The following is a 26,928-nucleotide window of genomic DNA, read 5'->3' as shown; positions in this document are numbered from 1 at the left end:
AAAGGATATGAACAGACATTTCTCAAAAGAAGACATTCATACAGCCAACAGACACATGAAAAAATGCTCATCATCACTGGCCATCAGAGAAATGCAAATCAAAACCACAATGAGATACCATCTCACACCAGTTAGAATGGCAATCATTAAAAAATCAGGAAACAATAGGTGTTGGAGAGGATGTGGAGAAATAGGAACACTTTTACACTGTTGGTGGGATTGTAAACTAGTTCAACCATTATGGAAAACAGTATGGCGATTCCTCAAGGATCTAGAACTAGATGTACCATATGACCCAGCCATCCCACTACTGGGTATATACCCAAAGGATTATAAATTATGCTACTACAAAGACACATGCACACGTATGTTTATTGCGGCACTATTCACAATAGCAAAGACTTGGAATCAACCCAAATGTCCATCAGTGACAGACTGGATTAAGAAAATGTGGCACATATACACCATGGAATACTATGCAGCCATAAAAAAGGATGAGTTTGCGTCCTTTGTAGAGACATGGATGCAGCTGGAAACCATCATTCTTAGCAAATTATCACAAGAAGAGAAAACCAAACACCGCATGTTCTCACTCATAGGTGGGAACTGAACAATGAGCTCACTTGGACTCGGGAAGGGGAACATCACACACTGGGGCCTATCATGGGGAGGGGGGAGGGGGGAGGGATTGCATTGGGGAGTTATACCTGATATAAATGATGAATTGATGGGTGCTGACGAGTTGATGGGTGCAGCACACCAACATGGCACATGTATACATATGTAACCTGCACGTTATGCACATGTACCCTAGAACTTAAAGTATAATAAAAAAAAAAAAAATAAAAAAAAAAAAAAAAAAAGAATAGGAGCTGTAATTATGATTCCACTGGAAAGGCCATCTCTGGCTAACATACATGCCTCAGGCCTAATAACTGTCTCCTCTCATTCCAATGCAACTTTCAAAAAGCAACATACTCCTTCCCATGTAGGTTTGCTTACACAGAAAAAAAAAATGTGCTTATCACAGAGATTCTGAGAAATTCCCATCCTAGAGCCTACAATTTCTTATGGCAAATCGATATTTTATCTGTGGTTGTGCCTGGGCCTCCCACATTGTTTGGCCACAGAGGCAAGATGCAGGCATGATGTTGATGCGGGATTTCTGGTCCAGGAGTAGATCTGTCTTGATTTGTAAATCTTCACACTGGCACTCTGTTGCCTATTTCAACCTTAGTGTATCTGGATTTCAACGCAGATACTCAGGATCTGGTTCCACTGAAGAATGATGCACATGAGTCCTCAGTCTCTAAAGCAAGGGGCCAGCCCCAGCTGCTTTTCCGTCCTGAGAGTGGATGGTGATACCACCTGTGTTAGCTCCTTGTCTGATTCTGCACGTCACAAAGGGCTGGAGAGTCCCTGAGGCTGCCGTCCCTGCTGTGGCCACCTTTGCATGAAAGAGTAAAGAGCTTTTGCAAAATGGGTGAGTTAAAAATATAGGAAAAGGGAGAGCTACAAGCAGAAGCATCAATCCAGGGCAGCTTCTCACCTGCAATGACTCCACCTTCTCAAGAAAATGTCCAAATGTTTTCATTTCATTTTTTAACCTGGTTGGGACTCCACTCTTTAGGGAGTCATCTGAGATTTTAAGCCTCCTTGATTAAAAGTGCGAGTTATTCTAAAAGACTTAGAGAACTTTTAACGATGATACACATCAATGGGAATGTGTTCAATAAGATTTATTTCCTCTCAGCACGTTGCTGGGTTGGGTTTACTTCAGGAATGAACAGAACTGTGTGTTTTGTTTTGTGTTGTGTTTGGAGAGAGGGTAGACCGCAGTGGGAAGGGGACGTAACAGAGAAGCATGAAACACCTTGAGCGGATCCTGAGACCTGCTTAGAGTTAGGGGAAAACTGGAGAGGTTCAAGGATAGAAGAACTCAGGGTTGTTCAGGTGTGACGTGGGTTACGTGGGCATTTCTGGATCGGTCTGGGAAGGTAAACAACCATTATAATATTGTTACCCTGGAAAAATGCAACTTGAAATCCAAATAACTAACTTGCAAAGCAACTTTTGAAATACCACCCATTCCAATGGAATTCTTAAAAGGAGGCTTCTTATATGGGAACTCAGGAAGAAAGAGATCCCCAGGCAGCATTTGGTGTGGCACTGGGAAAACAAAGACAGGTCAAAAGCTTAAAGCATAGAATGAGTTAGAGCTGGAAGAACATTTGTCCCTGGGGTCTGAGGCAGGCATGACCTGTTGAAAACCCCAGGCCAGCAGAGACACCTGTCCAGGGCTCCATAGAAAATATTTCCTGCATTTAAGGAGAGGAGGTTTAAGGCACTCGGGCTATGTTGAGTCTTCATTCTACAATCTTGGGACAGCGTATTCCCTTTTAACTCCTGGGGAGTCCAGGGCCATGGTCTGAGTTTAGCTTCCTCATAGGAATCCGGGTGGAAAGGAGAGACAGGTAAGAACTCCGCAGAGTCAGGGAAGCCTGGGTTTGAGGAAGCAGAGGGAGGAGACCTGGATCTAGTTACAAAGGAGTTGTAAGACCTAGGGACAATTCTACGTGCTGGGTGTGAAAGGGAAGGGGGCTCAGGAGGACCCAGTGAGGGCACCGAGGCGGGACGCACGCACCCGGCGAAGGTGCGGTGTGGGCGCCCAAGGAGTGGGGGAGCTGGGACGAAAGGGGGACTGCGGTGGGCTGGAGAGAAGCGGGACGGGGAAGGCGCTCGGGAAGCTGTCCCCGCGGCGTCGTGCGCTCCGGGGACGGAGGCGGGGAGGTCTGCGCGGGCGGGCGGCGTGTGACCGCCAAGGCTGAGGCGGCTGGAACAGGTGAGCGGCCGCTGGGTTGTGGGTCCCCGCCCTTCACCGCCAGCGTGCCTCCTCCCACGGACTCTCCCCAGCGCTGAGCTGCTCCGCGGCTCCCCTTGGTTTGGGGTTTTGCAACTGGCTGCTGGCTTTTTTCCCCTCCCCTGTCTGGATCTCTCCTTCTTCTTTTAGGTTGCTCCACCCCGCCCAGGATCAGGAGAGGGGGAACCAGCCTGACTGCGGCTGCCAACTCCCGCCGAGTGCGTCTGCGAACTCCCGGAGCGGAGTCCCGCGTGCCGCCGCCTCCCCGCGGGGCGCACTCTCCTCGCTCCCCCGGGCCCCGCGTCCTCCCTCTGGCCACCCTTCCCCACTTTTCCCCCCTTTTCCAATCACATGGCATTTTAAGAATGCCGGAAAGATGGCGGTAGCGGCTGCGGCGGCGGCGGCTGCTGGGCCGGCTGGCGGGGGAGGCGGCCGGGCGCAGCGGAGCGGGCTGCTGGAAGTTTTGGTGCGGGATCGCTGGCACAAAGTTCTGGTGAACTTGAGCGAGGACGCCCTGGTTCTGAGCAGCGAGGAGGGCGCTGCGGCGTACAACGGCATTGGGACCGCCACCAATGGCTCGTTCTGCAGGGGCGCCGGGGCTGGGCACCCGGGCGCGGGCGGCGCTCAGCCCCCGGACTCGCCCGCCGGGGTCCGCACCGCCTTCACCGACCTGCCGGAGCAGGTGCCCGAGTCCATCTCGAACCAGAAGCGCGGCGTGAAGGTGCTGAAGCAGGAGCTAGGCGGGTTGGGGATCAGCATCAAGGGGGGCAAGGAGAACAAGATGCCCATCCTCATCAGCAAGATCTTCAAGGGGCTGGCGGCGGACCAGACCCAAGCCCTGTACGTGGGCGACGCCATCCTGTCAGTGAACGGAGCCGACCTGCGGGACGCCACCCACGACGAGGCGGTGCAGGCGCTAAAGCGCGCGGGCAAGGAAGTGCTGCTGGAAGGTAAGGGGTTAACCGCGCGCGGGCCGCGCCGGGCGCGCACACACCTGCTCGGTTTCCCACCCGCACGCTCACACTCACGCCACACTCGACCACGTGCCGACACACCCCAGGGGGCCGAATGTGTGTGTGTGGGTGGGGGAGAGGGAGGAGGAAGTGGCAGCATAGAGTTTTGTCAACTTTTACCCACCCTGGGGGCAATTTGTCTCCAGTCTGCAGGGTTGGCTTTAACCCAGGAAGGGTGTATGGAAGAGCAAGGCTAGCAGGGTTTCCCAGCCGGATTGCCTGCTTAGTATACGTTGTTTCGTTTTTGTCTGCGAGTAATCCTGGTAGAGTGTAGGGATTGGGATATGGAATCGAGAATGAAGGGTGAACTTAGAATGTTCCTACATCCAACATTGCCAAGCAGGGCTACTGCGTAATTGCAACTCATAGTTTTCCGCTTTGGCAAAATTTCCCACTCTAAAGCCTGGGCAACCCAGCAGAAGAGGGTTGACTCATAAAGGGGTAAGAGAGAGGTGGCAATATTGTGAATGCTAAAACTCCGACTATCCTTCTGGACGTTCCCCCTGCAAATGGGGGACTAGGATTATGCCTGGAGAGTTGTGTCAGGGGCCAGGAAGTATGTTGTAGTTTTGGGAAAAATTCACTTTCCCTGCCGGGCATCTGGCCGGTCAGTCTGGATTCCAGGTTCCTCTGGGTGGAGAGCTGGTGAAGTGGTTTTTCTGGCTGCGTTTTCTGGAGCCCTTTCTGAGTGGTGTGGAAACAACTTTGCATTTGTAAACAGTTTCCCCTGCGTGTGAGGAGCCGAGAAACTACTCTCTCTCTTGAAATCTGATGTCCCCAGTCCCCTCATTATTGAAAGTGAATAGAATAGGAACCACCTATTTACAGTTTTGCACTGTTCATGGCTATGTTGAGTTATGTCGGGGAGAAGGGCATATGGTAGTAAACTGAATTCTCCTGTTTGGCTACAGCTGCATTTCTCACTTGTTTCTCTTCTCTTTAGTGCTGTGTACATACCTCTGTCAGCACTAATAACGTGTAATTATTTTATCTATTTACTCAGCCTAGCCTAGCTATAGATTGCGGTATCTGGAGTCTTTTATTTAGTTGTGGATCTCTCTTGAGCTTAGTTGCTCCATGACATACATGCTGAGTAAATGAATAAATGAACCCATAGCTATTGAAATAGACTCTTTCATCTGAGACCATGTAATATGGTGATTGATTTAAGCCCTACACTAAAGACTTAAGTCAATTTCCTGCTTACCTAGTCGTGGCACTGGCGTGTGAAACTGAGAAAGTTTAAAGTAAGGGTGCCAGCATCGCTAGTGTGTGACAGCTGATGCAACTCCCTGGTATGTCATGGCCCACCTCCTGGCCCACAATACAGAGAAGTCCTCCCCCACCAACCTTGTTCGTCTAGAGGATTTGCCATGTCTTCATAGTCAATTGCCACCCTGGACCCAGAAAGTGGAAAGCTATTTGCTTTGGTTTGATGATTAACATAACAGAAAAAAAAAGTTTTCTTGACTCCAGTATGTGTTGGTTTGTGTGACAAGGGGCAGGTGGGATCTGGGGCAAGTGTTGTTTGGACTATAAACTGTTGGGCACCTGCTCAGTTTGCAATACTTACTGTAAATACCGGGGTAGGGGCTGGGGGTGGGGCAGAAGGCGGGTCATTTTATTTTAGGTACCATCATTTATTATGTCCCTGCTTTTCTTCCTCTGCTTGCTTTCAATTTAATGAATAATTACTTGGCAAAGAGGTAAAAAATATCTCTCACCCAAAAAGAGGAGGAAATTTCTCTACAATTGAAAATAAACTTAGAGAAAGAAAAAAAATCAAGCAGTTATGTGACTTTCAGTTTCTTGAAACAGAAACTGAAAAGTGAGTTCGGTAAAAACCTCTAACATGACATTCTTAGAACACTTTGTCATTTGTCACAGGCAGGACCTCTGGAGAAACCCTGTGGGTCTCCTAGATATGAACATTTTTGGCTCAGTGTAGCAGCCTTATCCTCAGCCCAAGTTTTTCAAAATCAGCTGCTATTAAGGGAAGCGGAGGCCCTCAGAACAGTGTCTCTTATTCTGAGCCAAAGTGTTCGTTCTCCATGCAATGGTAGTCATCAAATACCATCAAGTCAAATATCACAATCCTCTCTTTTGTAGCTTAGCCTAATACTGGGATTCCCAGTTGAAGGGGCTTATTAGGACCACTTCAAGGGCTTTTTAAAAAGACATACCTACTTCTTCATATTCTAACATGCAGTGTGGATTCCAGAGTTTCTACATAGGAGAGGTTTTGAAGATGTAATCTGGTTGCATGACAGGGCAGAGGGAAATGTTTTGAAGGTACATTTGTATAGCAAGTACACCCTTTTCTCCGCCTAGATTCCTTTTTGTTTGTTTATTGGGGGAGTAAATGGAGATCAGTTTAGTACTCCAACCACCGCCCATATGCACCCCACTGCATGACATGCGCCCCCTCGTGGAGAGTTATTACCTCTACGAGTGGAACACCCTGTAAAGTGAAACCCTGGAAAAGTTTCAATGCCTGCATTCTAGGCATAGATTCCGCCACAGAATTAACATAACCTCCCTGAGTCTCAGTGTCTTCATCCGCGAGATGGGAATAAGGAAACCTGCTGGACCTGCTTACTTTACAGGGCTGCTGTATGGAAGAACACATTGAGAATGAAAGGCGTGTATCAAATATCTGCTGCAAGTAGGTAGCTTTACAATTCAAATGAAATGAACACGAAACTGTCCCTTCTCAAGGACAGTCCTATCTTTTTCCTTTACTGGAGTTTATATTTCTCATTTTTATAACACTTCTTTTTTTCTTTGTACTATGGTGTAATGCTGTGAGACCATTCCTGTGGTACCACAGGAGTTAAACAGAACCGAAGAAAGAGAATCATAACAATAGCTAACATTTCTTGAGCACTTAGTATGTGCCAGGCTTTACCTGTTACACTTATAGTAACTGAGGCCAGTACTGTTGTTATTGTTTATTTTACTGATGGGGAAATTAAAGCTTACAGACATTAAGTTTTTTGCATAAAGTAACGTAGTGGCCAGCGCGGTAGCTCATGCCTGTAATCCCAGCACTTTGGGAAGCTGAGGTGAGCAGATCACAAGGTCATGAGTTCAAGACCAGCCTGGCCAACGTGGTGAAACCCTGTCTCTACTAAAAATACAAAAATTAGCTGGGCATGGTGCCCCATACCTATAATCCCAGCTACTGGGGAGGCTGAGGCAGGAGAATCTCTTGGATCCAGAAGGTGGGGGTTGCAGTGAACTGAGATTGTGCCATTGTACCCCAGCCTGGGCAACAGAGCAAGACTCCATCTCAAAAAAATAAAAAGTAAAATAAAAATATAAATATAAATAATGTAACATAGCCAGGAGCATTCCAAATCTATCTGACATAAAAGCTTATATTTTCAACCTCTTTGCAATACTGATGCTCTGAGCTTCCACTTGGAACTGTGTACTTGAACCGGTTGGAGTTATTGGGTTCAAAGCATTCTTCTGCCCCACTCCTGAAGTGCTGGGGACAAATCAACAGGAAACAGCAATTGTGTGGGCCACTCAAAAGGGAGGGATGGGAAGGAGGAGTGAGTCTTAAAAACCTAATGCACCAAGTGTCTGCTGTCAAAATGAAGCTGCTATAACATGACCCAGCCCTACCATGGTTAAACACGTGGCCAGCAAGGAGACTAAATGTAATCCAAACGTGAATAAACTCTGCCAGTTAAGCCAGTGTTTAGCCAATATTCATTAAAGTTAAGAACAGAAATCTTCACACCACAAGCTCATTTCTCATTTTAAGGGGTATGGGCAGGGGCTGCACCTCCAGCCATGCAGGTATTTTACCTGTAATTCCAGCAACAGCATTCACATAGACCATAGTGTCAGTGGCACCCTCTGGAGCTGGGCACAGTGCACCTGTGCAAACGTCCTTGGCAGCTCCAGGTTAGGAGGGACAGAGAAGTTTTTTGCTCTTAGATTGATAGTAAAATAGTATTTTGAAACAGGTCAACTTTTTGTAACTGAAGCTACAAGGAAATTAATTTATCCATAACTTTATTGAGATCAAGAAGTTCAGAATCTTCTGGAAGGCTCATGTTGGAGTATGGAGGTGGGGGTGGACTGAATAATCCCTTGATCCAAAAGGTCTCCTATGGAACTGGACTGGAAAAAGTGGAAACTCAAAGAAGAAAGTCAAGGACAGTTGTTGACATTACCCCTGTCCATTAGAGCTTCCCCTTCAGCAATGCTCCCCTGGAATGTTTGCCTGAGATGGTCTGGAACCTCACTGTCACAATCACTTTCTCCAGCGGTGGAAGTGGGAGTGATCAAGGAGAAAGATGGGAGCAAGGGAGGGGCAGTGATTTTCTGGAATAAAATATCAGGATTGGAAGAAAATTTGAATTTTAAGGATTCTTACTTTATTTAGGATGTACAGATTCTTGAAGAATACCCAATACCCTGAGATTCGTGTCTTGAAACCTAGGTTTTTATCTTCTACTAGTTTCACTTTTATAAGAAATTTCATCTTTTTAGGACTTAGTTTTCTTTACTGGAAAGCATAAGGAGCTGGGTTAAGCCATCTCTAAACCTTATTCTGTCTTATATCCTATAAACTCAGACCCAGTGCACATCACTAATAACAAAATTTTAACACCCCTTTTATTATTGTAAAGTGAATTTCACAAATAACATAGCCTAACTCTAATTTAAGTTTAAACATCAATAGAATGCCCTACTAGTAATATAAAGGAGAAATAAAATAAATTGTTAAAACAAAAACCATGTTTCAATAGATAAATGCATGGACACAACTACACCAGAGGTCATAATGAAAGAGTTAGATGCTCGCACCTTTATGTTAAATCACTACCAATGCACAGCTGCACATGAAGATGAGTAGGGCTGTGTGGTATCACTTAGGAGCTAGACAAGCCTTTCACTGTGAAGGACTGCCCCAGGTGTTCCAGGATGTCCAGCTTCCCTAGCTTCCTTCACTAAATGCCAGCAGTGTGACATCCCTTCTGCACTTCATTGCTAAAAAGCCTTCATAAGTTTCTGAACTGCCACTGGGAGGGAGGTGTGGACCCCCCACCTTCTTGAGAACTGGTGTCCTGTAAGAATACTAATTCTGCCTCATCACTTTGTAGTGCCTAACCTTTTGCAAACTCTTTTTCGAATGTAGTAATAGTGAACACATGCAAAACACTGTACCACATGCTTGTTTTAAGCACTTTACACGGATCCGCTCCCTGGATCCCAGTGCTATTAGTATCCCTCTTTTACACACAAGAAAACTGAGGCAGAGAGTTTAAGTCACTTGCCAAAAACACACCGTGAATAAGTGCGGAGTCTTAGGTTCAAGCGCAGGCCTTATAGCTTTTAATCCTCATAAATGGGCCTAGGAGATAAATAGATAAAGATGCTTATCCCCAATTTGTTGATCAGGAAAGGGAAGCTCCAAAGGTTGGAATGATTTGTCATCATTGGTCTTCTGTTTCCTTATCTGGTGTACTGGTTTTCTATTGCTGCTATAACAAATTATTAGAAACCCTAGTAAATTGAAACACCACACATTTATTACAGTTTTTAAAGTCAGAAGTCTGACACAGGTCTCACTGAACCAACGTCATTAGCAAATCTTTATTCCTTTCTGGATGTCTAAGGGAGAACCCCCCACCTTTTTTTAATCTTTTCCAGAAGATCCTAGAGACCACCCACATGCCTTGGCTATTGGTCCCATTCCATTTCTAAAGCCTGCAATAGCACCCTAAATCCTTCTCACATCAAATCACTCCAGCCTCTTTTCTGCTTCCCTTTCATTTTTAAGGACTCTTGTGATTACTTTGGTCACTAACAAACACACCAGGAAAATTCTCTATTTTAATGTTATCTCATTAGCAACCTTAATTCTATCTTCAACCCTAATTCCCCTTTGCCACATAAGTTAACATATTCACAGGATCTGGAGAAGACTAGGATGTGGGTGTCTTTGGAGATGGGGGGTGGGCATTCTTCTGCCTACTAAATCTAGTTTGCTGAAGTTGTAATGGTAAGAAATGTCCAGGGTAGTCATTAGATGATGAACCGCACTTTTATAAATAATCACTTCCTCTCTCATTGCAAGAGAGTTTCTCATTGATTTACATATTTGCTCTTTTATCAAGTAATTTAATGAGTGTCTTCTATGTACTATGAACTATACACTACTAGGATATTGCCCTCAAGAAGCAACATTCTACTGACAGATGCAGATAAGCACCATGCAGATACCTATAAGAGGGAGGAAAAATGGCTACATTACGGGTATTATGAGATGCTGTGGTAGCCTGTGGGAAGGGTATCTGGTCTGTTCTTGGACAGGGCAGTATAGAAGGCAAATGCCTTCAGGCAGCCCAAGAAAGAGCTTGGGCCTCATCTGTAGCTCAGTGTGGCTAACGGGGCAGAACGTGACCTTCAGACTTTGCTGAGGGGGAAGAGTGGGGGAAAAAAAAAGTAAGGAATTGAGGACCATGCCTTGGGGGGCTTATTACAGAATTGGATTTCAGATTGAGGGTAAAGCGTTTTAAGCAGGAAAATGTCATGCTCAGTTTTGCATTTAAGGCAGATTTCCCTCTAGAGTAACATGAGGTTGGTAAGGCCCTAGTAAAATGGAAGTGCCAGAGAGTAGGAAGTCACCTACTAGGTGACTAGTCACTAGGTGACTTCCTACTCTCCGGCACTTCCATTTTACTGAGGCTTTCCAAACAGGAGCTGGAAATCAGGTGATCTAACACCTCATCAGGCCCATCCTGCTGTATACTACACAAACTGAAGACACTGTGAGGTGGACAAAAAGAAGTTAAAGAGGTATAAGGCGTGGCTTCTGGTTTCAGGGAGCTTCAAGTAATTGAGGAAGTAGGGCATTTGAGGCTGACTATGAAGTACTTCAGCCGGTGATGAGCGATACATGTTAGCCTTTAGCACAGTGCCTGGCACATATTAGGCTGTTAAAGTGTGTTAGAAAGGAAAAAATGCTAAAGGATGGATGAATGGATGGGTGGAAGGAAAGAGGAAGGGATAAAGGGAGGGAGAAAGGGAAGGAGAGAAGGAAGGAAAGGAAAGGGGAAGGGAGAAAGAAAAAAAGGAGGGAAGGGAGAGAAATAATTAGAAGATTAGTTGCCCATTTTATGACTCCCATCATCCACCACTCGTACTACTGGACTATGGTGGTAAACATTAGACGTGGTATAATGAAAGCTATACCTTGCTCTGTAGAGGAGTAAAGAGTGACTTTATAGACCTAGGAAACATTTAATGTAAGCCAATTTTGAAAGATGGTTGACGAAAGAGGAGCCAGACATGATTACAAAAGGTATAGGTAATGTAATTATCCTTTTAATGTTATACAGTATTTATAACCACCTTTCTTTTGACCCCCTATGGCTCAGGGACCTGCCAGTCTGAATATGTAAGAACACTTTCTACCTGAGGAGATGAAAACTGTCTGCTTAGATATTTTAATTGCTTCTTTTTAAAGCATAGGTAGCAATGTGAGAATTCAGACCATTTTCCTTCCTTGAAGCTCATCAGAACAGCCCTTCAATTCCTTATTTCTGCTGTGGTTGGGTAACGCTCTTCATGTTCAGTGGTGCATTTTAGCAGTCACCCCATGGAGGGTGTATTAAAAATAACTCACTCCGCATGGCTCCATATTTGTGAAAAGCTTCTAGCTGAACCTACCAGTGGTCTGGGGAAGGAAAATTATTCTGTGGTAGCTACTGGCCTACTAGGCGTTCCATTTCAAATGATGCACTTCAAAGCTGTTAATGTTTGCTAAAAGCCACAAGTTCCCCTGCATTTATATCAAGTGTTTTATATACCAAACCTCATTACCCACTTCACTGGCCTTGACCTTTAATGATGCTTGCCTTTAGCTCTGGCCTGCAGAGTTAAGACTTAAGACAAAAATATGTAATCCCCACCACAAAATCAATGCCCACACAGACCCGTGCAAGTGAGCACCACTCTCAAACAGGGATAGACAAGATGGAAAAGCTTATGATTAATAGTGAGTATGATGGAAATTAAAATGATGACCCATACTTTTTAGCTCAATACGTTTTTAAAAACGACTACTTCTACCTGTGGTTTGAAGCATCATTCTTTGCATGTTGGTGAGTGTGGAAAGATAATATCTAAACTGACTGGTTGGTGAGTAGCACTGCATTTGATATATCCTGTTTATTTGCATTGCTGTGCAAACTGCCATTGTTTCTTCCTGTCACAGTTTTTATTTATTTATTTATTTATTTATTTATTTATTTATTTATTTATTTATTTATTTATTTATTTATTTCTCTCTCTCTTCTCAAAGCAGGTTAGTGCAGTGGTTTAGAGGACGGGTGTTAGATTTACTCTGCCTGGGCTTAAATTCCTATTCCATTATTTCTAACTATGTGCAAATTAACTACAACTCTCAATTTCTTAATCAGTAAAGTAACTTTCCTTTTCGTAGGCTTGTTCTGAGGAGTAAGCGGATTATGTATGTAAAAGAGTTAACTCGTTGCCCAGAATTTAGTAAGTCCTAAATTATATAATATGTCACATCTCATGCTTAGCTAAGTATTATTTTCCAATAGAGTTCAATCGTATACGTTATAGGGTTTAATCATATGTTACATAAAGTCGTTTGGGGGTGCAAGGAACAATTTGGGATTTGCCATATAGGGAATGGAACAGTGTAACGAATGACCAAGGCGAGGTTGTTTGCTTTGTGGGGTGAGAGTTATGATTCCACACGGGTATTTTTTGTTGATGATTTTTAAGCAGTATCAGATGTTTTCCATCAACCAGACCACAGTGTAGGCTGCTGTGGGTTTTGGTGGGCAAATATGAAATCTGTATTAAAATGCTGGTTGTGCAGAAACATGCAGGAAACTATTTTGTAAAGGGAAAGCCAACACATAAGGATTTAACCTACACAGCAAAATTCAAACTTCTTTGAAAGTTTGCATTTTCGATTACTTCAGTCTTCCAATAATTATGGAAATGTGGAAATATTATTAACCAAAAAAACCCAAAATGTTTCTTTTATTAAGATTGATAATTTATAAAACTTCTTTTTATAAATTTACATAAGTGTAATAACATAATTGTTATTAAACCAACATTATACTTTAGTTTTTTATTCTCTATTTAGTTCTGTGCCTCATGAAATCCCAGAGGCCATCCAGTGGAAGATATATCATTGTTTATGTACCTTTAAGAAAGAAAAAACTGTCTTCAATGGGCAGTCTAATAAGATAGCTGATTAAAGTTGGGACACCAAAGGGTTATCTCTCCAGTGCAGGGAAAAATGAGAAATAGGCCCATCACTCAGACAGGCAACTTGCAACACAGAAACTTGTAGGTCTCAAATTTGGTCCCGGTAGAAGGAAGGACAAACATCTTCCCTGAGATTTGGATTTTACAATGTCATTGTGAATTTTTTAAACAATGTTGGGATAGTGCATTGAATTTAAAGTGGTCTCAGGTGGGGAGGCCCCTGAACAAATGATAGGAGCAGCTGTGAATACTCTCTGGACGAACTCTAGGTCCATCCAAGTCTCCAGGGATTTTAAGACGTCAGCAATTTTCAAGGACATTCTCAAAATCAGAGATGATAAAATATGAAAAATTGGACAGTTTGAATTGATTAAATACGGTGCATAATAGTCATACAATATTGTTACAATTATGAATTTTGACAATATTTGTCAGGTGAGATCTTGTTGATAGATTGAAGCAAAATTTTCATTACATTACAGGAATGAAATTAAACTCCTTTCCTTCTAAAATAGAACAGTCTGGAGGAGAGACAGGTGTAGAGTAATACGTTACATATATATAAGTTACAAATAGATTTTATAAAACAATAATAAATTATAAAGGAGTGAATGTTGCCACATAACTTACAGAATGACCAGAGAAGTCATTATGGATACCTGAAATTGAATGGAATGTTTCACAGAAGAGGTGAGTGACTTACATAGTGGAGTTACATTAGCAAAGTGAAACTTAAAATATAGGCAATTATTTGGCTCTTTGAGGCCTTGCATTTCAAATACTTTCATCTGAAACATTCTTTCATCTGCAGTGAAAATCAAAGTTAATGATTTTTTCTTGCTTGCTTGTAATATTCCTATATTTTCCTCTGTTCTCTACTTCATTTTTAGAATTTTTCTAAATCAAAATAACATATGATTATAGCATTTCTTTGCATACCTTGCTCCACAGCCTCTTCTGCCGAGAATATTAGACTATATATATTCCAGAATACAAAACTTAGAATATTAAAATGTATATTCAAATATTAAAACATATATTCTAATATTTTAACCTATATTCATATTAGAATATATTTTAATATTCTAAGTAATATGCTTATACTGCTTTTTCTTGATATATCAATTATAGGCATTATTAACTAAATCAGTCTATGTTTACAAAATTATGACCAACAGTATCATTCCATTTTTTAGCCAAGTAATATCTATGATTAAATTTCTTGGAGTTATTAACTACTTCTTATTTTTCTGTTTGCTTAGTTTTTTTGTACTTATCCCATTTTTTTCTTTCAAATACAATAGATTTATGAAGTTTCCAGCAGTAATTTTACTTTTTTAATGTTCATGCATATCAAACAATCCACAGTTTTTTAAATAAAAAAATTAAAATTCTGTATATTTTTTTTTTCCTGGAGCCCTGCTATTCTGGACTGGTCCCATCTAGGTCTGATGCATGACCATCCTCCTTGAGCTGTCCTTGGCTTTCTCCTGTGTCTATTTTCCTGGATCCATTGTTACTTTTTCTCCGAATTCCCTAGTTTCACTGGACCACATTTTTCAGTGACTTCTTGAGAAAGATTTTGGTAGGTAAGTATCTGAAAATGTCTTTAATCTCTCACTGGATGGATAATTTGAGTATGATATCCTAAATTAGCTGTTGCTTTCCTTCAGCATTTTCCAGAGTTACTGACGAGGAGTTGTATGGCATTTTCACTCTCTTTTAATAATCCTTTTTTAAATCACTAATTGTCTAAGTTGTGTAAAGTTGGCATGGGGCTCCTATTAATCAATTTGCTAAGCATGTGATAGACACTAATAAGCTAAAGCCATGACTTTTACACTATGTGTGGAGGTTCCCCTGGGTACATAGGGTGCCCCAACGAACTTGCCAGGATGCCAGGGACTGTTTTACAATTTCAAGGAAGATGTAGCAACATCTTTTGGACACCAGATAACCATAACTGAGTTTCAACATAAGATTGCTACATTTCTTCAATGATGTGATATCTTTTAACTGAGTTTTCTGCAGTACTGTGATTTTTCAAAAAGTCATGAAAATTAGCATGGAACAGGAAATGAGAGTGGAAATATCTATTATAGTATAATTTCAAGGTTTGAAAAGTTGCATAATGCCCAGTAGGTGCCAAGTTTTTAGTACATAAATACTTACTGTTGTTTGGGCCTAAGTACTTAATAAATAGACTTGTTAGGTATTTCTATGGGCCCCAAGTGTGTCATGAAAAAATCACTAAGACACTAAGGGCACCGTTTACCAAGAAAGTTGGGACCTCTGAACTGAAGACTCTTACACTATCTGCATGTAGAAATCCCATTAACTGAATGTTGGACTCTCCATATTGACCCACTAATAAACTGATTTTTGTTGCTATCTTATTGTTTCTCCAGTTTTCCTTCATTTTTGCTCATTCTGGAGAATTATTAGATTTTTATTTACAACTCTTGTATGGATTTTTCATTCCATCTATCATATATCTAAGTTCCCAAACCATTTTCTTGTTCTTTGATTGTTCCTTTTTTATATAGCATCCTCTTGTTGTTTTGTAGACACATTATGTTTGCTTGTCTGTCTGAGCATATTAATAATAGTTTTTTGAAGACTTTTTTGCACCAGTATTGACTCAGATGTCTCCAAGTTCCTTTTTCTCTACTTCATTTTTGAGTGTGCTATGCATATCTGATAATTTCATCTATTTTGAGATTTGTTCCATCTTTGTGTACCCCAAGAGACAGAATCTGAAATGAGGATCTAAGTGCAAGAAGTTATTTGGGATGTAATTCTAGGAAACACTGGTAGTAAAGTGCAGACATGAGACAGTGAAGGGAATGAACCAATAAAGGCCCTACTGTTACTTGCTCAGTCCCTCTAGAGCTCAGCATGTCCCAATTGAAAGTGAGTGAGAAAGCTGGTAAAGTGGATTTACCAACTCTCCAACCATCTTTGCGTTAAGGGTTGCTTCTGGGGCATTAACTCCCTGGCCAGCATCTCCATAAGGGCTGTGTGTACTCCCAACAAAAAGATGCCCTTAGGGAGAGAACTGAAGTTATATTTTGTAAGCAAGCTTCGGCCTGTGGAGTTGAATGCAGAGGAGACATAACATGCTAACATTAGGCTTCATCATAATCACATTCCTTATTCTAAAAGAGTTCAGAGGAAATCATGGTGGAAGGTGTATTGCACGCAGCCCTAGACACATTTTCATCTCAAATCTTTTATAAAAAGCTGGTTCAGACATGACCAAGATTGAATATATTATCCTTGGGAAAACTTGCAAGACAATATTTTGGGCCACCTATACCAGATTTTTAAAAACTTCTTGGAATGCATGGCTAGCAGAGTGTTTGTGAAATCCAGCCGATTGCCATTTGCACAGTTCCTGTGAGTAGATTATGTACAAGTTAGATTCATTGAACTAAACAGGAGTATTGTGTATATCAAGGTTTCTCAACTTCAGAGATAGTGACATTTTGGATCAGATAGTTCTTTATTGTGGAGGCTGTCCTTTGTATTATAGGATGTTTAGCAGCATCTCTAGCCTCTACTCACTAGGTGCAAGTAGCATTATCTTTTTCTAGTTGTATTAAACAAAAGTGTCTTCAGACATTGACAGGCGTTTTCTGGAGGGCAAAAAGTCCCCAGTTGAGAGGCACTGGTGTACAGCCTACAGCTCTGGTTCTCAAACTTCGCCACATATTATGGACACTTGGGAAGCTTTTAAAACCCTCATGATTGGATCCTTCCCCAAGAGGTCCTGATTTTAATAGTTTGGGGCCTTAGAAGGTTTAAAATTTCCCCCAGGTGATTCTAATCTACAATCAAGGCTGGTCATTAACTGTAGGGCAGCGAAACTTGCTGAGTGTAAGATAATCAGATATGGTGGGGCCTGTGTTAACCTGGGCATCTTGTTGCCATATAGAAGAGATTTTCACTTCTTATGGATTTATTTCTCTTTATTTGTGCTTTGTAGCAAACATAAGACATTTTTAGCACATCTCTCTTTTAATAGTACTATTCTGGTATGACAAGCAAACTACTGAGCCACAGAGTGACGATAAAAGCTAGGTGTGGAATAAAGGTGTACAGATCAGCTTTGTGACCTTGTGCAATCACTGCATCTGCCTGGCCTCAATTTTCTTATTGATAACATAAGAATAGCAATGCTGCTTTCTTTATAGTGCTGAGGTGACAATTAAGAGTTAATACAGAACTTAGTACAGTATCTGGTGCACAGAGGTCAGCATGTGTTGACTCTTATTATGAACTGTTTGTCTTCCTCCACTTGAATGTATGCTCCTAAGAGATTAGGTCTTATCCATCTTAAAACTTCAGTGAACTGAGCAAAATTAACCCATTGGCAATTGTCTTTTTGTCATTAGCCATGGCCTTCACATAGAAGGATTAGGACAAAGAAAAAGAAAAACGAGTTGCTTTGGTTAATGATATTTACTGGCTGTAAAATAATGTGCATTAGTTTGGGTCAACAACTACTCGAAAATGTTGCCAGGCCATGGGCTTTTGTTATATCAACCCCTGATTGAATATCAACCCCTGAATAACAAAGCCATAAAACTATCCCAGTCCTTACTTCTAAAGTAGAAAAATAAAAGTTAGAAATGGATTTACTACTTTTCAAATATTATACACACTTTAAAATTTTTGTACAGGTACACTTTATTTAAAATCTTAACGTGTCACAGGATCAGTATTTCTCATTTTGTTAGAAAATGTATTCTCTGCAAATTTATCTTTGACTCAGATATGAAATGACAGAAGGCCATGTTTTTGTATGGTGTGTTTATCAATCTGTATTTATCAGGGAAAAAATAAATATAAGTTTCTACAGCTATTCCAAATGCTGAGTTAAATCGTATATCCCTTGAAAATGGCCATAGCCCTGGGAGAGCTATCTGAAAGAAACTTTTTAAAGAAGAAATCTTAGAAAATGGTTTGTAAAATTCCATTCTCAGCTACTGTATTTAAAAAAAAATGTATACTTCTTTATATATTAGTATTGTGTGCATATAATGTAAAACATGCACACAAAATATACTTTGGGAAAGTTGAAACTTTTAAAGCTTTACAGAAAGAGCATACATATAAAACATGCATAACACTATATGACAGCTTTACCACATGAATGTTCAAATAGTAAATGCCATACACATAGACTGAGGGAGGAATCATGAGACTTAGGAACGGGAAGGAATACTCTCTTGCAGAGCCAGGGCCAAAAGTGGATGCAAAATAATTCATTCCTGTCTGCCCCTGCCTATTTTCATGCTGTGTGTAAACAGCATGCTTTCCCTGCAAAGCAGCTTTAATATAAGTCTCCTCATCAGCCCTTTCCCACCAGGTCAGAATAGTTAGACTCTCAGGAGCATGTCCCAGGCACTGGGAACCTCCCACTTCAAATGGACTTTCTTTCAGTTTTTAACTCCAGACCTGTGTTGTTGATTTCTGGCTCTCCTCTCCAGGCTTTCTACTTTTGCATTTTTTAATCCCTATTTTTTGGATTAACTGTGTCACCCCAAAATTCATAGGTTGAAGTCCTAACCGCCAGTACCACACATGTGATCTTATTAGGAGATAGGGTCTTTATAGAAGTAATCAAGTGTATTAGTCCATTCTCGCACTGCTATAAACAAATACCTGAAACTGGTATTTCTTTATAAAGAGGTTTAATTGGCTCATGATTCTGCAGGCTGTACAGGAATCCTGGCTGTGGAGGCCTTGGGAAACTCACAATTATGGCAGAAGGAGGAGGGGAAGCAGGCATGTCTTACCATGGTGGCAGGAGAGAGAGCGAGAGAGGTGCTACACACTTTGAAACAACCTCTTGAAAACTCACTCACTATCGTAAGAACAGCAAAGGGAAATCTACCCCCAAGATCTAATCACTTCCCACCAGGACCCTAGTCCAACCTCAGGGATTACAAATTGACATGAGATTTGGGCGGTGACACAGATTCAAACCATATCATCAAGTTAAAGTGGGGTCATTAGGGTGGGTGGTAATCCAGTAAGACTGGGGCTTTATAAAAAGGGGGAAATTTGGAAACATTCATGCACACAGGGAGGGGCCCACATGAACATGAAGGCAGGGATGGGGACGATGCATCTACAAGCCGAGAAACACCAAGGATTGCCAGCAGACACCAGAAACTAGGAGCAGGGCACGGAAGAGAGTCTCCTTCACAGTCTTCAGAAGGAAACAACCTTGCTGACACCTGGATCTTGGACTTTTAACCTTCAGAACAGTGAGACAATGAACTCCTGTTGTCTAAGCCATCCAGTTGGTGATACTTCATTATAGCAGGCCTAGGAAACTAACATCCACCGTAGGAGGATTTAGAATAAATTTCATTAGAAGTTAATAGGGAGTGTATGAAATGAGTAAATAGTAACTACATTCTAGCATTCTAGATATTTTTTCTCTTTGTCAAATAGCTAATGACACCACCTGTCTTTACTAAGTGTTCAGATAAATTCTTGATCACCTCTAGGTGTATGGTCAGGACAGAGAATGCTGGGCAATGGTGAAGGTTATTCAGATTTATTTGTATTTATTAAATAGGTGGGATCAGGTCCCCTGGTACATACAGCACCACTAAATTTTGCTCTCATGCATGCCAGCCTTGCTCTAAGTACAGTTACCAGAGAGTAACTGTACTTATAGAGTCAAAATCTGATACCTATGCAACTGAGCTAATTAATAGGTTTCCTAAAATCTTTACACGTATCATTGCTGAATAAAAAAGTTATTTGATACAAATAAATGTTAAATGTATAAGTATTTCACAAATATTGCATGGGACATACTTATGATGAAAAATATTTGTCATTCATCTGAAAGTTAAATTCAACTGCATTTTTCTTTGCTAAATCTGGCAACCTTATTTACGTGACTTTCAAAATTATAGCCTTTCAACCAGTCTGAGACTCTGGTTTGTAGCAAACCAGGAGTCACTAGAGATAGACTAACCAGAAAGTAGATGGTTTTAAAATGGTTTGTAAAGATAATGGTAAACCAAGAAGCTCTTCAGAAGGTATGGCCATGGTCCTTCTCAGAAGACTGAAGAACAGTTGATGGAAGGTGTGGTTCCTTCTCTGAAGCTCTGTCTCCTCTCACCAATTTTAGAGGAACCAGAGCTTGGAGCAGCAACTAAGAAATGGGGCAAAGGGGTAAGGAATAAGATGGCAGTAAATCTTCAATCAGTACTGACTGAATTACTAATAAAAACTAATATTATCAGTGTAACCTAAAGCACTTACCAAGTGAAAATCAAAGAATTGGTCTCTTGATGCTGTTGTAAAACTAATCAACAAGATTACCATTAATAACAGCCCCTCTTTATATATTTATCTTGTACATCATAGTACATATTTTTATATACTTGAGTGTGTGTGTGTATATATATATAACAGTACATATACTACTTATATATTGAATAGTTTTCTCTAAGTAACACAGACTTTACAGAAGTCCCTCTAGTTAGTCATTTGAAAGAAGTGAAGGAAAGGGCTTACTTTCTGAGTTTTGTATGTGAAGGTCTGAGAAATTTAACGCTATCATAAATTAACTTGAGCTGATGGGAGCTGGGAATACTGGTGTGGGAAGTTTAGAGAGGGAAATATACTTTTAAAAATTTCAGTATTCTGGCTGAGCGTGGTGGTTCACGCCTGTAATCCCAGCACTTTGGAAGGCCGAGGCGGGCGGATTACAGGGTCAGGAGATCGAGACCATCCTGGCTAACATGGTGAAACCCTGTCTCTACTAAAAATACAGAAAAACGCCGGGCGCGGTGGCTCACGCCTGTAATCCCAGCACTTTGGGAGGCCGAGGCGGGCGGATCACAAGGTCAGGAGATCGAGACCACGGTGAAACCCCGTCTCTACTAAAAATAAAAAAAAAAAAATTAGCCGGGCGCGGTGGCGGGCGCCTGTAGTCCCAGCTACTCAGGAGGCTGAGGCAGGAGAATGGCGTGAACCCAGGAGGCAGAGCTTGCAGTGAGCAGAGATCGTGCCACTGCACTCCAGCCAGGGGGACAGAGTGAGACTCCGTCTCAAAAAAAAAAAAAAAAAAATACAGAAAAACAAAAATAGCCGGGCATGGCCGCATGTACCTGTAGACCCAGCTGCTCAGGAGGCTGAGGCAGAAGAATGGCATGAACCTGGGAGGTGGAGCTTGCAGTGAGATGAGATCGTGCCACTCCACTCCAGCCTGGGCGACAGAGTGAGACTCCATCTCAAAAAAAAAAAAAAAAAAAAAAAAATTCAGTATTCCATTCCAAGTTACTGGGTTGCTTCATGCTTCAGAATATTGTATGGTCTAAAGGACTTCTCAAAGTCTCTCCAGTTTCTCGCTGACTAGTAGTGAAGCTTACCTTCTTAATACTGAATTCGCCATCTCTGCCCATTCCTTCAGTTTGTTTATGAAGGGGAAGGGAGCCATATGGAAAGAAAGCCTCATTTTCTGATCTCACCCTATTATTGTCATAACTAAACCAATTGCAGGATTTTTTTTCCTTCTACAGTATAAAAAAGTTTTATCACGCTTGACCTATGTTAAAAAATAAGCTGAGGCATATTTTATCATTGAGAAAGACACTGTGAGTTAGTCACACTTATAAAAGTTCTTTCATATGCTTCAAATAACAAATATATGAATATTTCAAACACTCAATAATTTTGGGGTGTTTTGGCAGCAATATTAAAATTCAGATTAATTCTTGAATTGTTAATGTGCTCTAGAATCTTGTATTAAATAAATAGGATTTTTAAAATCACCTTAGGCAAACCTGTATTTGACTAGTTAGAACAATGTAGAGTTTTAAGTTTAATAGGCTGATCGGCAGTTACACAACTCCTTAGACCCCAACCACCCAAATCTTCATAATTCCAGTTCTCAGAAACCCAGGACACTGGATGGAAGAAAAAAATATTTTTAGCGGAGCTGCTTCCTTGAGTGAAACACTTAATAGATTGTATCCTGATAGATCACATTTGGGAACAGCATTTCTTCACGGGCAACCTGTGTCCTCTTTCTTAGATCTCAACTTGCTTTATCTCTTTAGCAGCTTGATTAGAAGTGGTTACTGCAACTGCTGTGGAAAAATCCACCAGCAGGTTATCGTATTTAATGTTTCAGAAAACTTGCTTTTGAAGGCGATAACAGTATTTCTTAATCACTGTCTCTTTGGGCAAAGCACAGATGTGTTGCATACCGTTAAATCACTCTCTTCTTAGGATGCAATGTTGTTCTTTGAAAGTATCTGGTTCTCCTTCCCCCTCTCTTTCCCTCACCCTCTCATTATGCCAAAGAAGGCACATTTCACAGACTTACTCTCCACACCCAGCAAGGTATTCCTTCAGAAATCCTGAATTTTTTTTTTTTTTTTTTTTTTTAGCTTATTCCATCCCAGTTGCATCTCCAAGCTCATGATACATGTTTCTTATTCATTTCAGGTCTGCACAGATTGAGCACCTCTTAGTATGGAGCCCTAGAGTAGATTCCAAAGATAGAAATGTATTAACAAAGCACCAACACACAGACCTATAGAGAGGCCACCTTCTTTTCTCTTCTTTCAATAGAGTTTGCCTTGAATTAGAGTCAGGGAGAATCATAATATAATAGAACTGCCATGCCTGGAAGACCTGGTGTTTGTAGGCAATCCCTTGGAAGAGAAACATTCTGCTGAGAATAACTGGATTGAAGAAGCAACCAAGAGAGTGCCCAAACTGAAAAAGCTGGATGGTACTCCAGTAATTAAAGGGGATGAGGAAGAAGATAACTAATGCCACGCTTTCCACTCTGTGTTAACTTATTTAAATGTCATAAGAACAATAGATAAATTTTATATAATTGTCTATTTTAAAGATTCTGTATGGGACAAAAGTTTCTTAAGATAAAACAGATCACTCATTCTCAAAAAGAAAAATAATAATAATATAATAGACACTTCAATCTTAGTAACAAAAAAGGTTGAAATTATATTTCAGTGAATGTTGATTCCATTAAAAGTATAAGTCTTGAAAGGGAAATAATGGAGAAGCAGAGGACTTCTTATGTGAATCAGCTAGTGTACAACATTCTGTACAACCAGATACCTTTTTATAAAATAAAATCCCAAACCTTTGAAATACCATCAAAACTTGCTACAATTTTAGCTGCAACCCAATTTTCCAATTTCCTAGGTTAACGCTATACTTGAGCTAAATTATTCTACTTACCATCTAAAAACACTGTAAGATATGGGATTTGCCACAGTACTTGGCTAGCAGCAAGCAATTAGTTTGTATTTGGAGAAGAATGAATGAATGAATGAATGAATGAATGAATGAATGAATGAATGACTATTTCTTCTGCCATTGCCATTAAAAAAGATTTAAAAGCTTTAGGGGTACAAGTAGATTTTTGTTATATGGATGAATTTTATAGTGGTGAAGTCTGGGATTTTAGTGCACCCATCACACAACTAGTGTACATTGTACCCAACAGATAGGTTTGCATCACTTACTGCCACCCACCCTCCCCTTTTTTGAGTCTCCAATATCCATCATACCTCTCTGTATGCATTTATGTACCCATAGCTTAGCCTCCACTTATGAGAACATACAGTATTTAGTTTTCAATTCGTGAGTTACTTCACTTAGAATAATGGCCTCTAGTTTCATCCAAGTTGCTGCAAATGACATTATTTTGTTCTTTTTTATGGTTGAGTAGTATTCCATGGTGTGTGTGTGTGTGTGTGTGTGTGTGTGCTTCTTTAGTACTCATATATATATGAGTGATACCCACTCCTTGGTTGACGAGCATTTCAGTCATTTCCATATCTTTGCAATTGTGAATCACGCTGTGATAAACATACCCATGCAGGTGTCATTTTAATATAGTTAATGTTTTCCTTTGGGTAAATACTCAGTAGTGGGATTGCTGGATCCAATGGTAGATCTACTTTGAGAAATCTCCATACTGTTTTCCATAGAGGTGTACTAATTTACATTCCCACCAGCAGTGCATAAATGTTCCATTTTCACAACATCCACACCACCTTCTATGGTGTGGGTTTAAAAAAAAATTAATTATGTTTATTCTGATTGGGGTAAGGTAGTATCTCATTGTAATTTTAATTTGCATTTCCCTGATGATGTTGAGCATTTTTTCATGTTTGTTGGAATTTGTATACCTTCTTTTGAGAAATTCATGGCTTCAAGTATTCATGATATTTGCCCAACTTTCAATGGGATTATTTGGATTTTTTCTTGATGATTTGTTTGAGTTCCTTGTAGATTCTGGATAATAGTCTTTTGTCAGTAGTATAATTTGAAGTCAGGTAATATGTTGCCTCCAGATTTTTTCTTTTTGCTTAGGATTGCCTTGGCTATTTGGGCTCTTTTTAAGTTCCATAGGAATTTGAGGATGATTTTTTTGAATTCTTTAATAAATGATGTTGGCATTTAGATAGAAATTGAATTGAATCTGTAGATTGCTTTGGGCCGTATGTCCATTTTCATGATACCAATTCTTCCTATCCATGAGCATGAGATGTATTTCCATTTGTTTGTATCATCTCTGATTTCTTTCTGCAGTGTTTTACAGTTGTTCTGGTAGACATCTTTTGCCTCCTTGGTTAAGTAAATTCCTAAGTATTTTATTTTATTTTTTGCTATTGTAAAAGGGATTGTGTTCTTGATTTTATTCTCATCTTAGTTGTTATTGGTGTATAGCAGTGCTGCTGATTTGTATACACTGACTTGGTAACCTGAGACTTCACTGAATTAATTTATCAGATCTAGGAATCTCTTGGAAGAGTTATTAGGGATTTCTATTTATAAGATTATATCATTGACAAACAGAAAATTTGACTTTCTCTTTTCCAATTTGGATGCCCTTTATTTCTTTCTCTTGCCTGATTGTTCTGTCTAGGATTTCCAGTACTATGTTGAATAGGAGGGGTGAAAGAGGTTATCCTTGTCTTGTTCCAGTTCTTAGGAGCAATGCTTTCAATTTTTTCCCATTCAGTATGATGTTGGCTATGGGTTTGTCATATATGGATTTTATTATTTTGAGGTATATTCCTTGTAGGTCTAGTTTTTTGATGGTTTGTATCATAAAAGGATGCTGGATTTTATTGAATGCTTTTTCTGTGTCTATTGAGATGTTCATAAGGCTTTTGTTTTTAATTGTTTTTGTGATAAATCCCATTTATTGACTTGCATATGTTGAAACATGCCTCCATCCCTGGGATAAAACCCACCTGATTATGGTGAATTACTTTTTTTGATGTGCTGTTGGATTTGGTTTGCTAGAATTTTGTAGAGGATTTTTGTATCTATATTCGTCAAACACATTGGTCTGCAGCTTTCTCTTTTTTTGTGATATTCTTTCCTGGCTTTGGTATCAGGGTGATACTGGCTTCGCAGAATGAGTTAGGAAGGATTCTCTCCTTCTCAATCTTTGGAATAGTTTCAGTATAATTGGTACCAATTCTCCTTTGAGGTGTCTGGTAGAATTTGACTGAGAATCTCTCTGGCCTTGGGCTATTTTTTTGTTGGCAGCTTTTTAAAAATTACTGATCAATCTCATTGCTTTTTATTGATCTGTTCAGGATGTCTATTTCTTTCTGATTCAAGCAAGGGGTAGGGGTTATATGTTTCCAGGAATGTATCCAATTTCTCTAGTTTTTTTGTTTGTGTGCATAGAGTTGTTCATAGTAGTCTCAAATGATATTCTGTACTTCTGTAGTGTCAGTTGTGATGTCTCTATTTTCCCTCCTAATTGAGCTTATTTGAATTTCTTCTCTGCTTGGTTAATCTAGCAAGTAGCTTTTCAATTTCGTTAATCTTTTCAAAGAACCAGCTTTTTGTTTCATTGGCTTTTTTTTCTTTTGGTTTCAATTTCACTAGATTCTGCTCTGATCCTTTTTATTTCTTTTTACATGCTAGCTTTGGGTTTGATTTGTTCTTTTTTTTCTAGTTCCTTGAGGGATGACATTAGATTATCAATTTTTCATCCTTCACACTCTCTGGTAGAGGCATTTTGTGCTATAAGCTTTCTTCTTAGTACAACTTTTGCTATATCCCAGAGGTTTTGATAATTTGTGTCACTGTGATCATTCATTTCAGAAAATTCTTAAATTTTCATCTTTATTTTGTTGTTAACACAAAAATAATTCTGGAGCGGATTTGTTTAATCACTATGTATCTGCATGGTTTGAAGGTTACTTTTGGAATTGATTTCTAATTTTATTCTGCTGTGCTCTGAGAAGATACTTGATACTGTTTCAATAATTTAAAATTTATTAAGACTTGTTTTGTGGCCTGTCATATAGTCTATCTTGGTGAATGTTTGGTGTGCTGATGAGAAGAATGTGTATTCTGAAGTTCTTGGGTAGAATGTTCCGTAAGGGTCTTTTAGATCCATTTGAGCTAGAGTACAGTTTAAGTCCAGTGTTTCTTTGTTGATTTTCTGCCTCAGTGATCTGCCTAGTGCTGTCAGTAGAGTGTTGAAGTCCCCCACTATTGTTGTGCTGCTGACTATTTCTTTTCATATATCTAATAGTAACTGCTTTATGAATCTGGAAGCTTCAGAGTTAGTTGCATATGTATCTAGAATTGCTATATCTTCTTGTTGAATTGATCATTTTATCATTATGTAATGACCTTCTTTGTCTTTTCCTTGTGCTGTTTTTGCTTTAACATCTGTTTTATCTGATATAAGAATTGCTACTACTGCTTGATTTTGGTTTCCATTTG

General features: G+C 40.3%; 1 protein-coding gene across 4 annotated transcripts in view; it reads left to right on the top strand.

Moving 5' to 3' along the window:
- Positions 1–2,730: 2,730 nt before the first annotated feature.
- SNTB1 (syntrophin beta 1) overlaps positions 2,731–26,928 on the top strand; it is a 278,993-nt gene continuing 254,795 nt past the window's right edge. For 2 of the 4 annotated variants that reach the window (XR_002734198.1, XM_023224650.1), the window contains exon 1: positions 3,094–3,810. Coding sequence is in view for 3 of the 4 variants with exons in the window: in XM_023224650.1 (XP_023080418.1) it covers positions 3,237–3,810 (574 nt within the window). In the remaining variant the exon portion in view is untranslated. Of the gene's footprint in view, positions 2,843–2,942; positions 3,811–26,928 lie in introns of those variants that run through there. The other 2 variants (XM_023224643.2, XM_031935905.1) reach the window with 2 other exon arrangements.

Source organism: Piliocolobus tephrosceles, chromosome 7 (assembly GCF_002776525.5).
Source record: "Piliocolobus tephrosceles isolate RC106 chromosome 7, ASM277652v3, whole genome shotgun sequence".
NCBI classification, from domain to species: domain Eukaryota; kingdom Metazoa; phylum Chordata; class Mammalia; order Primates; family Cercopithecidae; genus Piliocolobus; species Piliocolobus tephrosceles.
The sequence above is the reverse complement of the archived record's forward strand: the minus strand, read 5'-3'. Positions and strand labels throughout refer to the sequence as shown.